This window comes from Ranitomeya imitator, chromosome 7 (assembly GCF_032444005.1).
Source record: "Ranitomeya imitator isolate aRanImi1 chromosome 7, aRanImi1.pri, whole genome shotgun sequence".
Lineage (NCBI taxonomy): Eukaryota > Metazoa > Chordata > Amphibia > Anura > Dendrobatidae > Ranitomeya > Ranitomeya imitator.
The window spans coordinates 5,597,210-5,611,891 of record NC_091288.1 but is presented as its reverse complement, the minus strand read 5'-3'; the positions used below and the strand labels follow the sequence as shown (position 1 = coordinate 5,611,891).

General features: G+C 40.7%; 1 protein-coding gene across 2 annotated transcripts in view; it reads left to right on the top strand.

The window, feature by feature from the left end:
* KALRN (kalirin RhoGEF kinase) overlaps positions 1-14,682 on the top strand; it is a 424,214-nt gene that overhangs the window by 75,833 nt on the left and 333,699 nt on the right. For both annotated transcript variants that reach the window (XM_069732606.1, XM_069732607.1), the window contains exon 2: positions 11,632-11,706. In XM_069732606.1, coding sequence (XP_069588707.1) covers positions 11,632-11,706 — 75 coding nt within the window. The remainder of the gene's footprint in view (positions 1-11,631; positions 11,707-14,682) is intronic.

The window sequence follows — 14,682 nt, the reverse complement described above, 5'->3', positions numbered from 1 at the left end:
TGACAATTGTCTGTTATTGGCGGTTACTCCGCCCTGAGGATAGCCCAAGTTACTTATTAATGACCATCCCCAGCAGAGGAAAGGGTTAATGGGGCCGCATGATTTCCACTTCACAGGGACATGGAGACCTGTGATTTTATTTCATGTCAGCGCTGAGCAGGGGACGTGATACATAACGAGCGCAGTGGAGCATTAAATATTAACGCCGCCATCTGCCTTCATGTTCAGTGATGGAGGGCGCCGTGTCCAGATATTGGGTGGTGAGTGGCACCTTCATCCCTCCAGCAGTCTGTGATGCCAGGCTTGGAGGTACTACAAATGCCATCATTATCTGCTGGATTGCCACAATGTCTCAGTGCAGGTAATGACTCGTGCTGATAATCTCAGAGGATTGTCTTCACTGATACATTGTAGCAAATCATCGGACGAGTTGCTGAATATTTTGTGTTCCATGTTCCAGATAGTGTAATATGAACCCAATGTACAGAATGTAAATTTCCTATTTTCGTGCTCTGAATGCTGTCCCTCCCTCTGGAAAAACCGCCGGGAACCTGCAATCCATTGCTTCGTGCACACCGAGCCGGTTATACCATCAGCAGCGGGAGAAACATCAGATATTCCAGCTACAGGAGCAGCGTCTCTGCGCTCTGATGTCAGGGTTGTGGCGTAAACGATGTGCTGTCATGGCCGCGAGTGAGCGATGTGATGAGGGTTCTCCGGTCTGATGTCACCGCTGATCTCTGGTGATGGATAGGAGACATTCTCAGTGATGTCACCGCTGATCTCTGGTGATCTCAGTGATGTCACCGCTGATCTCTGGTGATGGATGGAGGCATTCTCAGTGATGTCACCGCTGATCTCTGGTGATCTCAGTGATGTCACCGCTGATCTCTGGTGATGGATAGGAGACATTCTCAGTGATGTCACCTCTGATCTCTGGTGATGGATAGGAGGCATTCTCAGTGATGTCACCGCTGATCTCTAGTGATGGATAGCAGGCATTCTCAGTGATGTCACCGCTGATCTCTGGTGATGGATAGGAGACATTCTCAGTGATGTCACCGCTGATCTCTGGTGATGGATAGGAGACATTCTCAGTGATGTCACCGCTGATCTCTAGTGATGGATAGGAGGCATTCTCAGTGATGTCACCGCTGATCTCTGGTGATGGATAGGAGACATTCTCAGTGATGTCACCGCTGATCTCTGGTGATGGATAGGAGGCATTCTCAGTGATGTCACCGCTGATCTCTGGTGATGGATAGGAGACATTCTCAGTGAGGTCACAGCTGATCTCTGGTGATGGATAGGAGACATTCTCAGTGAGGTCACAGCTGATCTCTGGTGATGGATAGGAGACATTCTCAGTGATGTCACCGCTGATCTCTAGTGATGGATAGGAGACATTCTCAGTGATGTCACCGCTGATCACTAGTGATGGATAGGAGACATTCTCAGTAATGTCACCTCTGATCTCTGGTGATGGATAGGAGACATTCTCAGTGATGTCACCTCTGATCTCTGGTGATGGATAGGAGACATTCTCAGTGATGTCACCCCTGATCTCTAGTGATGGATAGGAGACATTCTCAGTGATGTCACCCCTGATCTCTAGTGATGGATAGGAGACATTCTCAGTGATGTCACCGCTGATCACTAGTGATGGATAGGAGACATTCTCAGTAATGTCACCTCTGATCTCTGGTGATGGATAGGAGACATTCTCAGTGATGTCACCTCTGATCTCTGGTGATGGATAGGAGACATTCTCAGTGATGTCACCTCTGATCTCTGGTGATGGATAGGAGACATTCTCAGTGATGTCACCGCTGATCACTAGTGATGGATAGGAGACATTCTCAGTAATGTCACCTCTGATCTCTGGTGATGGATAGGAGACATTCTCAGTGATGTCACCTCTGATCTCTGGTGATGGATAGGAGGCATTCTCAGTGATGTCACCTCTGATCTCTGGTGATGGATAGGAGGCATTCTCAGTGAGGTCACCGCTGATCTCTGGTGATGGACAGGAGGCATTCTCAGTGATGTCACCTCTGATCTCTGTTGATGGGTAGGAGGCATTCTCAGTGATGTAACCTCTGATCTCTGGTGATGGATAGGAGACATTCTCAGTGATGTCACCTCTGATCTCTGGTGATGGATAGGAGGCATTCTCAGTGATGTCACCTCTGATCTCTGGTGATGGATAGGAGGCATTCTCAGTGAGGTCACCGCTGATCTCTGTGATGGATAGGAGGCATTCTCAGTGAGGTCACCGCTGATCTCTGGTGATGGATAGGAGACATTCTCAGTGATGTCATCTGTGATCTCTGGTGATGGATAGGAGACATTCTCAGTGATGTCATCTGTGATCTCTGGTGATGGATAGGAGGCATTCTCAGTGAGGTCACCGCTGATCTCTGTGATGGATAGGAGGCATTCTCAGTGAGGTCACCGCTGATCTCTGGTGATGGATAGGAGACATTCTCAGTGATGTCATCTGTGATCTCTGGTGATGGATAGGAGACATTCTCAGTGATGTCATCTGTGATCTCTGATGATGGATAGGAGGCATTCTCAGTGAGGTCACCGCTGATCTCTGTGATGGATAGGAGGCATTCTCAGTGAGGTCACCGCTGATCTCTGTGATGGATAGGAGGCATTCTCAGTGAGGTCACCGCTGATCTCTGTGATGGATAGGAGGCATTCTCAGTGAGGTCACCGCTGATCTCTGGTGATGGATAGGAGACATTCTCAGTGATGTCATCTGTGATCTCTGGTGATGGATAGGAGGCATTCTCAGTGAGGTCACCGCTGATCTCTGGTGATGGATAGGAGACATTCTCAGTGATGTCATCTGTGATCTCTGGTGATGGATAGGAGACATTCTCAGTGATGTCATCTGTGATCTCTGGTGATGGATAGGAGGCATTCTCAGTGAGGTCACCGCTGATCTCTGTGATGGATAGGAGGCATTCTCAGTGAGGTCACCGCTGATCTCTGTGATGGATAGGAGGCATTCTCAGTGAGGTCACCGCTGATCTCTGTGATGGATAGGAGGCATTCTCAGTGAGGTCACCGCTGATCTCTGGTGATGGATAGGAGACATTCTCAGTGATGTCATCTGTGATCTCTGGTGATGGATAGGAGACATTCTCAGTGATGTCATCTGTGATCTCTGGTGATGGATAGGAGACATTCTCAGTGATGTCATCTGTGATCTCTGGTGATGGATAGGAGACATTCTCAGTGATGTCATCTGTGATCTCTGGTGATGGATAGGAGACATTCTCAGTGATGTCATCTGTGATCTCTGGTGATGGATAGGAGACATTCTCAGTGATGTCATCTGTGATCTCTGGTGATGGATAGGAGACATTCTCAGTGAGGTCACCGCTGATCTCTAGTGATGGATAGGAGACATTCTCAGTGATGTCACCGCTGATCTCTGGTGATGGATAGGAGACATTCTCAGTGAGGTCACCGCTGATCTCTGGTGATGGATAGGAGACATTCTCAGTGATGTCACCGCTGATCTCTGGTGATGGATAGGAGACATTCTCAGTGAGGTCACCTCTGATCTCTGGTGATGGATAGGAGGCATTCTCAGTGAGGTCACCGCTGATCTCTGGTGATGGATAGGAGACATTCTCAGTGAGGTCACCTCTGATCTCTGGTGATGGATAGGAGACATTCTCAGTGAGGTCACCGCTGATCTCTGGTGATGGATAGGAGACATTCTCAGTGAGGTCACCGCTGATCTCTGGTGATGGATAGGAGACATTCTCAGTGAGGTCACCTCTGATCTCTGGTGATGGATAGGAGGCATTCTCAGTGAGGTCACCTCTGATCTCTGGTGATGGATAGGAGACATTCTCAGTGAGGTCACCGCTGATCTCTGGTGATGGATAGGAGACATTCTCAGTGAGGTCACCGCTGATCTCTGGTGATGTCACCATTGCGGTTATGTTCTTGCAGCCAATCATAGCTCCGCATTCACTCCTTACACTGCGCAGTGTGATTGCTTGGTGCCTGTAATGTGCCCATTCTGTGGTCGTTCTCGCTCCTTTTTTTTTTAGGGTTTTTCTGCTCACTATGACACAATGTATCAGATTCTGGCGTCATTTTTAGATGCTGTTCATTATCAATTTCTCGCAGACTAATGACGACTAAATTGTGAATAGCTGAAACCTCTTGTGATGACTTTATCGTGGTGAGCGGGGGAGGGGACGTTTTCGATTTTTCGCCTTGGATTGTAGTCTATGGCGCGGCTCTGGGATGAGGAGGCTGATGGTGGAGCAGCGGCCGCAGCTTCTGGACGGCTTTGGCCACTTGAGTTTATTTTTGTAATGGATATTCATCGGTGTGTCGTGTAACGAGTCCCTGCGGTGGCGGCAGCAATATCTCCATTATTTAGTTTTCCAGTTTGCTCTTTTGCTGCCACCTGTTCTCCATATTTATCCTCTGTCCTCTCTGCGGTACATCTGCGGATGCCGTATGAATGCTGCCGCCTGACTCCTATTAATGGGGGCGATTGTATTGCGGGTTTTGGGTGCAGCGCCCTAATTGTAGATACCTCTAGAACCGTTCCATATTGGATAGTACATGATATTCTTTGTGCGATTTCACACTTTGTCGTTTTTCCTGTCTGTGGTGAATACACTGTACCGCGGTATAATGTGACGTCGGACAGTTGTGGAGCGAAGTCCTGTCTGATTAATGGTGAGAGAAGAATCCAGATCCGTGCGTTCTAGGTAGACTCGATCTCTGGAGAACGCCGCCTGCCCCTATTTCTAGTTTATATGGTTTATTTTAGGTCTTGTCCTGCTGAGCCGGTGTGACGGTGGCGGGGATATTAGAGGGGCGCTCAGCGTCTGATACAGACAAGGAATTTACCATTCCCTCCACAGTAATGGTCGCACAGCAGGCTGTAAAGTGAGGTGGCTTCCTTTGCTTGTCTGTGGATTGCTTTGCTGCCCCTGGTGGCCAAACGATCGCCTGCAGTGTTGCTGGAATGCAGATACCAATGCTAAGACTTGGGGTCCGCTGCTGCTGTGCCATTGCCTGTGAAGTGGTCGGCCCTCCCGTCTCCAGGGTCCCTCCATGAAAACTGGCATCAAAGTGGGCAATCCGCCAATCTTCTGCTGCCCAGAACCGTCTGGTCCAGGCTGCGGAGACCTGGGTTTGATGTAGGGCTCCTGATCTATGCGTCTGCGGTGTCACATCAGTGGCCCAAAGTCATTTAACCTTTTCCACAACGCTCCTCAGTGCCACTTTAATCACCATTTTTGTGCCAGTTCTATAATTTTTGCAGCTGCTTATAGATGTATTCACATCAGGGCCTCGCTGCAGTGTATTTTATTATTATTTTTGTTTTTGAACCTGAAAAAAACCAGAAAAAAAAGAAATAGCCGAATAGTAGTTATATTCTTGGGGCGGCACGGTGGCTCAGTGGATAGCACAGCAGCGCTAGAGTCCTGGGTTCAAACCCCACCAAGGACAACATCTGCAAAGAGTTTGTATGTTCTCCCCGTGTTTGCGTGGGTTTCCTCCGGGTTCTCCGGTTTCCTCCCACATTCCAAAGACTGATAGGGAATTTAGATTGTGAGCCCCATCGGGGACAGCGATGATAATGTGTGCAAACTGTAAAGCGCTGCGGAACATGTTAGCGCTATATAAAAATAAAGATTATTATTATTATTCTTGTACATAGGGGCAGTATTATAGTAGTTATATTCTTGTATATAGGAGTAGTATTATAGCAGTTATATTCCTGTACATAGGGGCAGTATTATAGTAGTTATATTCTTGTACATAGGGGCAGTATTGTAGTAGTTATATTCTTGTAAATAGGGAGCAGTATTATAGTAGTTGTATTCTTGTACATAGGGGCAGTATTATAGTAGTTATATTCTTGTACATAGGGGCAGTATTATAGTAGTTATATTCTTGTATATAGGAACAGTATTATAGTAGTTATATTCTTGTACATAGGGGCAGTATTATAGTAGTTATATTCTTGTATATAGGGGCAGTATTATAGTAGTTATATTCTTGTATATAGGGGCAGTATTATAGTAGTTATATTCTTGTACATAGGAGCAGTATTATAGTAGTTATATTCTTGTAAATAGGGAGCAGTATTATAGCAGTTATATTCTTGTAAATAGGAGTAGTATTATAGCAGTTATATTCCTGTACATAGGGGCAGTATTATAGTAGTTGTATTCTTGTACATAGGGGCAGTATTATAGCAGTTATATTCTTGTAAATAGGGGGCAGTATTATAGTAGTTATATTCTTGTATATAGGAGTAGTATTATAGCAGTTATATTCTTGTATATAGGAGTAGTATTATAGCAGTTATATTCCTGTACATAGGGGCAGTATTATAGTAGTTGTATTCTTGTACATAGGGGCAGTATTATAGCAGTTATATTCTTGTAAATAGGGGGCAGTATTATAGTAGTTATATTCTTGTACATAGGGGCAGTATTATAGCAGTTATATTCTTGTAAATAGGGAGCAGTATTATAGTAGTTGTATTCTTGTACATAGGGGCAGTATTATAGTAGTTATATTCTTGTACATAGGGGCAGTATTATAGTAGTTATATTCTTGTATATAGGAACAGTATTATAGTAGTTATATTCTTGTACATAGGGGCAGTATTATAGTAGTTATATTCTTGTACATAGGAGCAGTATTATAGTAGTTATATTCTTGTACATAGGGAGCAGTATTATAGTAGTTATATTCTTGTATATAGGAACAGTATTATAGTAGTTATATTCTTGTACATGGGGCAGTATTATAGTAGTTATATTCTTGTATATAGGGGCAGTATTATAGTAGTTATATTCTTGTATATAGGGGCAGTATTATAGTAGTTATATTCTTGTACATAGGAGCAGTATTATAGCAGTTATATTCTTGTACATAGGAAGCAGTATTATCAGTTATATTCCTGTACATAGGGGGCAGTATTATAGTAGTTATATTCTTGTATATAGGAGTAGTATTATAGCAGTTATATTCCTGTACATAGGGGCAGTATTATAGTAGTTATATTCTTGTACATAGGAGCAGTATTATAGTAGTTATATTCTTGTACATAGGGGCAGTATTATAGTAGTTATATTCTTATATATAGGGGCAGTATTATAGTAGTTATATTCCTGCACATAGGAGCAGTATTATAGTCGTTATATTCTTGTATATAGGAATAGTATTATAGCAGTTATATTCCTGTACATAGGGGCAGTATTATAGTAGTTATATTCTTGTATATAGGAACAGTATTATAGTAGTTATATTCTTGTATATAGGAGCAGTATTATAGCAGTTATATTCCTGTACATAGGGGGCAGTATTATAGTAGTTATATTCTTGTACATAGGGGCAGTATTATAGTAGTTATATTCTTGTATATAGGAGCAGTATTATAGTAGTTATATTCTTGCACGTAGGTAGCAGTATTATAGTAGTTATATTCTTGTACATAGGGGCAGTATTATAGTAGTTATATTCTTGTACATAGGGGCAGTATTATAGTAGTTATATTCTTGTACATAGGGGCAGTATTATAGTGGTTATATTCTTGTACATAGGAGCAGTATTATAGTAGTTATATTCTTGTACATAGGAGCAGTATTATAGCAGTTATATTCTTGTACATAGGGGCAGTATTATAGTAGTTATATTCTTGTACATAGTGGGCAGTATTATAGCAGTTATATTCTTGTACATAGGAGCAGTATTATAGCAGTTATATTCTTGTACATAGGGAGCAGTATTATAGTAGTTATATTCTTGTACATAGGGGCAGTATTATAGTAGTTATATTCTTATATATAGGGGCAGTATTATAGTAGTTATATTCCTGCACATAGGAGCAGTATTATAGTCGTTATATTCTTGTATATAGGAGTAGTATTATAGCAGTTATATTCCTGTACATAGGGGCAGTATTATAGTAGTTATATTCTTGTATATAGGAACAGTATTATAGTAGTTATATTCTTGTATATAGGAGCAGTATTATAGCAGTTATATTCCTGTACATAGGGGGCAGTATTATAGTAGTTATATTCTTGTACATAGGGGCAGTATTATAGTAGTTATATTCTTGTACATAGGGGCAGTATTATAGTGGTTATATTCTTGTACATAGGAGCAGTATTATAGTAGTTATATTCTTGTACATAGGAGCAGTATTATAGTAGTTTTATTCTTGTACATAGGGGCAGTATTATAGTAGTTATATTCTTGTATATAGGAACAGTATTATAGTAGTTATATTCTTGTATATAGGGGCAGTATTATAGTATTTATATTCTTGTACATAGGGGCAGTATTATAGTAGTTATATTCTTGTACATAGGGGCAGTATTATAGCAGTTATATTCTTGTACACAGGAGCAGTATTATAGCAGTTGTATTCTTGTACATAGGGAGCAGTATTATAGTAGTTATATTCTTGTACATAGGGGCAGTATTATAGTAGTTATATTCTTATATATAGGGGCAGTATTATAGTAGTTATATTCCTGCACATAGGAGCAGTATTATAGTCGTTATATTCTTGTATATAGGAGTAGTATTATAGCAGTTATATTCCTGTACATAGGGGGCAGTATTATAGTAGTTATATTCTTGTACATAGGGGCAGTATTATAGTAGTTATATTCTTGTACATAGGGGCAGTATTATAGTGGTTATATTCTTGTACATAGGAGCAGTATTATAGTAGTTATATTCTTGTACATAGGAGCAGTATTATAGTAGTTTTATTCTTGTACATAGGGGCAGTATTATAGCAGTTATATTCTTGTACATAGGGAGCAGTATTATAGTAGTTGTATTCTTGTACATAGGGGCAGTATTATAGTAGTTATATTCTTGTACATAGGGGCAGTATTATAGTAGTTATATTCTTGTATATAGGAACAGTATTATAGTAGTTATATTCTTGTATATAGGGGCAGTATTATAGTATTTATATTCTTGTACATAGGGGCAGTATTATAGTAGTTATATTCTTGTACATAGGGGCAGTATTATAGCAGTTATATTCTTGTACATAGGAGCAGTATTATAGCAGTTATATTCTTGTACATAGGGAGCAGTATTATAGTAGTTATATTCTTGTACATAGGAGCAGTATTGTAGTAGTTATATTCTTGTACATAGGGGCAGTATTATAGTAGTTATATTCTTGTATATAGGGGCAGTATTATAGTAGTTATATTCTTGTACATAGGAGCAGTATTATAGTAGTTATATTCTTGTACATAGGAGCAGTATTATAGTAGTTTTATTCTTGTACATAGGGGCAGTATTATAGCAGTTATATTCTTGTACATAGGGAGCAGTATTATAGTAGTTATATTCTTGTACATAGGAGCAGTATTATAGTAGTTGTATTCTTGTACATAGGGGCAGTATTATAGTAGTTGTATTCTTGTACATAGGCGCAGTATTATAGTAGTTGTATTCTTGTACATAGGAGCTGTATTATAGTAGTTGTATTCTTGTACATAGGGGCAGTATTATAGTAGTTGTATTCTTGTACATAGGCGCAGTATTATAGTAGTTATATTCTTGTACATAGGAGCAGTATTATAGTAGTTGTATTCTTGTACATAGGGGCAGTATTATAGTAGTTGTATTCTTGTACATAGGCGCAGTATTATAGTAGTTATATTCTTGTACATAGGAGCTGTATTATAGTAGTTTTATTCTTGTACATAGGGGCAGTATTATAGTAGTTATATTCTTGTACATAGGGGCAGTATTATAGTAGTTATATTCTTGTACATAAGGGCAGTATTATAGTAGTTATATTCTTGTACATAGGGGCAGTATTATAGTAGTTATATTCTTGTACATAGGGGCAGTATTATAGTAGTTATATTCTTGTATATAGGAGCAGTATTATAGTAGTTATATTCTTGTATATAGGAGCAGTATTATAGTAGTTATATTCTTGTACATATGAGCAGTATTATAGTAGTTATATTCTTGTACATAGGAGCAGTATTATAGTAGTTATATTCTTGTACATAGGGGCAGTATTATAGTAGTTATATTCTTGTATATAGGAACAGTATTATAGTAGTTATATTCTTGTATATAGGAGCAGTATTATAGTAGTTATATTCTCGTACATAGGAGCAGTATTATAGTAGTTATATTCTTGTACATAGGTGCAGTATTATAGTAGTTATATTCTTGTACATAGGGGCAGTATTATAGTAGTTATATTCTTGTATATAGCAACAGTATTATAGTAGTTATATTCTTGTATATAGGGGCAGTATTATAGTAGTTATATTCTTGTACATAGGGGCAGTATTATAGTAGTTATATTCTTGTACATAGGAGCAGTATTATAGTAGTTATATTCTTGTACATAGGGGCAATATTATAGTAGTTATATTCTTGTACATAGGGGCAGTATTATAGTAGTTATATTCTTGTACATAGGAGCAGTATTATAGCAGTTATATTCCTTTACATAGGGGCAGTATTATAGTAGTTATATTCTTGTACATAGGAGCAGTATTATAGTAGTTATATTCTTGTACATAGGAGCAGTATTATAGTAGTTATATTCTTGTACATAGGAGCTGTATTATAGTAGTTTTATTCTTGTACATAGGGGCAGTATTATAGTAGTTATATTCTTGTACATAGGGGCAGTATTATAGTAGTTATATTCTTGTATATAGGGGCAGTATTATAGTAGTTATATTCTTGTACATAGGGGCAGTATTATAGTAGTTATATTCTTGTACATAGGGAGCAGTATTATAGTAGTTATATTCTTGTACATAGGGAGCAGTATTATCAGTTATATTCCTGTACATAGGGGGCAGTATTATATTAGTTATATTCTTGTACATAGGGGCAGTATTATAGTTATATTCTTGTACATAGGGGCAGTATTATAGTTATATTCTTGTACATAGGGAGCAGTATTATCAGTTATATTCTTGTACATAGGGGGCAGTATTATAGTAGTTATATTCTTGTACATAGGGGCAGTATTATAGTTATATTCTTGTACATAGGGGCAGTATTATAGTTATATTCTTGTACATAGGGAGCAGTATTATCAGTTATATTCCTGTACATAGGGGGCAGTATTATAGTAGTTATATTCTTGTACATAGGGGCAGTATTATAGTTATATTCTTGTACATAGGGGCAGTATTCCCCTGATTTTTGCACATACACAGCTGTCACTCTCAGCTCGTCCTCTGTTTTCTCCTTGTTCTGATGGAATCTCCTTTTCGGTCTCGTCGCCCATTGGAGATGCAGATAGACCATTGACTTGGTCCCATCTAGACTGTATATAAATCTTGTGATCATCTGTAATCTTCATATCCCTCATCCTGATTTCCTGTATCCTCTGGAGTTGATTTTCTTTGACTTGCTACTTAGTATCTGTTGATTGTTTCCGGTGATGATTCTTGATGATTCGTTAGTCGTTTGTTGGCGATGTCTCAGGTTGACAATGTTTGTTCCTGAAGCTTTGTCTGTGTGATCGACATCGTGGCCTCATTTCTTTATACTGTGCGCTAGTTCTGCATAATGAAGTTTTTCTTCTTTTTCTATTTTTTTCAGGTTCTTTACGGAATGACGGTTTAAAAGCTACTGATGTCCTGTCCATCCTAAAGGAGAAAGTGGCCTTTGTCTCAGGTGCAGCTCGTCTTATAAGTGTAAAAACGCCCGTGCATTATATACCATGAGGAGCGTAGAAAAGCCCGTTCAGTATACACTGAGCATGTAGAAAAGCCCGTCCATTATACACTGTGAGAAGTGTAGAAAAGCCCGTCCATTATATACTATGAGGAGTGTAGAAAAGCCCATCCATTATACACTGTGAGGAGTGTAGAAAAGCCCGTCCATTATACACTGAGCATGTAGAAAAGCCTGTCCATCATACACTGTGAGAAGTGTAGAAAAGCCCGTCCATTATATACTATGAGGAGTGTAGAAAAGCCCATCCATTATACACTGTGAGGAGTGTAGAAAAGCCTGTCCATTATACACTGTGAGGAGTGTAGAAAAGACCGTCCATTATACACTGAGCATGTAGAAAAGCCTGTCCATTATACACTGTGAGGAGTGTAGAAAAGCCCGTCCATTATACACTGAACATGTAGAAAAGCCCGTCCATTATACACTGTGAGGAGTGTAGAAAAGCCTGTCCATTATATACTATGAGGAGTGTAGAAAAGCCCGTCCATTATACACTGTGAGAAGTGTAGAAAAGCCTGTCCATTATATACTGTGAGGAGTGTAGAAAAGCCTGTCCATTATACACTGTGAGAAGTGTAGAAAAGCCTGTCCATTATACACCGTGAGAAGTGTAGAAAAGCCCGTCCATTATACACTGTGAGTAGTGTAGAAAAGCCTGTCCATTATACACTGTGAGAAGTGTAGAAAAGCCTGTCCATTATACACTGTGAGGAGTGTGGAAAAGCCTGTCCATTATACACTGTGAGAAGTGTAGAAAAGCCTGTCCATTATACACTGTGAGGAGTGTAGAAAAGCCTGTCCATTATACACTGTGAGGAGTGTAGAAAAGCCTGTCCATTATTTACTATGAGGAGTGTAGAAAAGCCCGTCCATTATACACTGTGAGGAGTGTAGAAAAGCCTGTCCATTATACAGTTTGAGGAGTGTAGAAAAGCCTGTCCATTATATACTATGAGGAGTGTAGAAAAGCCCGTCCATTATATACTGTGAGGAGTGTAGAAAAGCCCGTCCATTATATACTGTGAGTGTAGAAAAGCCTGTCCATTATACACTGTGAGGAGTGTAGAAAATCCTGTCCATTATATACTATGAGGAGTGTAGAAAAGCCCGTCCATTATGTACTGTGAGGAGTGTAGAAAAGCCTGTCCATTATACACTGTGAGGAGTGTAGAAAAGCCTGTCCATTATACACTGTGAGGAGTGTAGAAAAGCCTGTCCATTATACACTGTGAGGAGTGTAGAAAAGCCTGTCCATTATATACTATGAGGAGTGTAGAAAAGCCTGTCCATTATACACTGTGAGGAGTGTAGAAAAGCCTGTCCATTATACACTGTGAGGAGTGTAGAAAAGCCTGTCCATTATACACTGTGAGGAGTGTAGAAAAGCCCGTCCATTATACACTGTGAGGAGTGTAGAAAAGCCCGTCCATTATACACTGTGAGGAGTGTAGAAAAGCCTGTCCATTATACACTGTGAGGAGTGTAGAAAAGCCTGTCCATTATATACTGTGAGGAGTGTAGAAAAGCCTGTCCATTATATACTATGAGGAGTGTAGAAAAGCCTGTCCATTATACACTGTGAGGAGTGTAGAAAAGCCTGTCCATTATACACTGTGAGGAGTGTAGAAAAGCCTGTCCATTATACACTGTGAGGAGTGTAGAAAAGCCTGTCCATTATACACTGTGAGGAGTGTAGAAAAGCCCGTCCATTATACACTGTGAGGAGTGTAGAAAAGCCTGTCCATTATACACTGTGAGGAGTGTAGAAAAGCCTGTCCATTATATACTGTGAGGAGTGTAGAAAAGCCTGTCCATTATACACTGAGGAGTGTAGAAAAGCCTGTCCATTATACACTGTGAGGAGTGTAGAAAAGCCTGTCCATTATACACTGTGAGGAGTGTAGAAAAGCCTGTCCATTATACACTGTGAGGAGTGTAGAAAAGCCTGTCCATTATATACTGTGAGGAGTGTAGAAAAGCCTGTCCATTATACACTGTGAGGAGTGTGTGTCTCTGAGCACTGGACACCTTGTACATCTGTGTCTTGATCATTGGTGGTCGGGGAGCATAAATTTGCATGGACAGCTGGCAGATTACAGAGTAGGCGGAGTTTAGCATGGACTTCTGTGAGATTGCGAAGGAGGCGGAGTTTAGCATGGACTGCAGGCTGATTATGGAGGAGGCGGAGTTTAGCATGGACTGCAGGCTGATTATGGAGGAGGCGGAGTTTAGCATGGACTGCAGGCTGATTATGGAGGAGGCGGAGCTTAGCATGGACTGCAGGCAGATTAGAGTAGGCGGAGTTTAGCATGGACTTCAGGCAGATTGCGAAGGAGGCGGAGTTTAGCATGGACTGCAGGCTGATTATGGAGGAGGCGGAGCTTAGCATGGATCCTGACTAGTGATGAGCGAGTGTACTCGTTACTCGAGATTTCCTGAGCACGCTTGGGGGTCATCTGAGTATTTTTTAGTTTTCATTGCAGCAGCTGAATGATTTACAGCTATTAGCCAGCTTGATTACATGTGGGGATTCCCTAACAACCAGGCAACCCCCACATGTACTTAAGCTGGCTAATAGCTGTAAATCATTCAGCTGCTGCGATGAAAACTAAATCTGTGAGTACTTACAAATACTCAGAGGACACCCGAGCGTGCTCAGGAAATCTCGAGTAGCGAGAATACGCGCTCATCACTAATCCTGGCAGATTACGGAGGAGGCGGAGCTTAGCGTGGACTGCTGATGGATTGCGGAAGAGGCGGAGTTTAGCATCGTTGGTGAGCAGTGGGGGAGGCTCCTGCTGCAGCCAGTTGCCCGTATGACCGCAGTATATAAATGCTCTGCTCACTTTCCGTCTCTTTATGATTCCGGGGCCGAGACGTGGTGGATTGCAGTCACATAGTCAATTTTAGGGG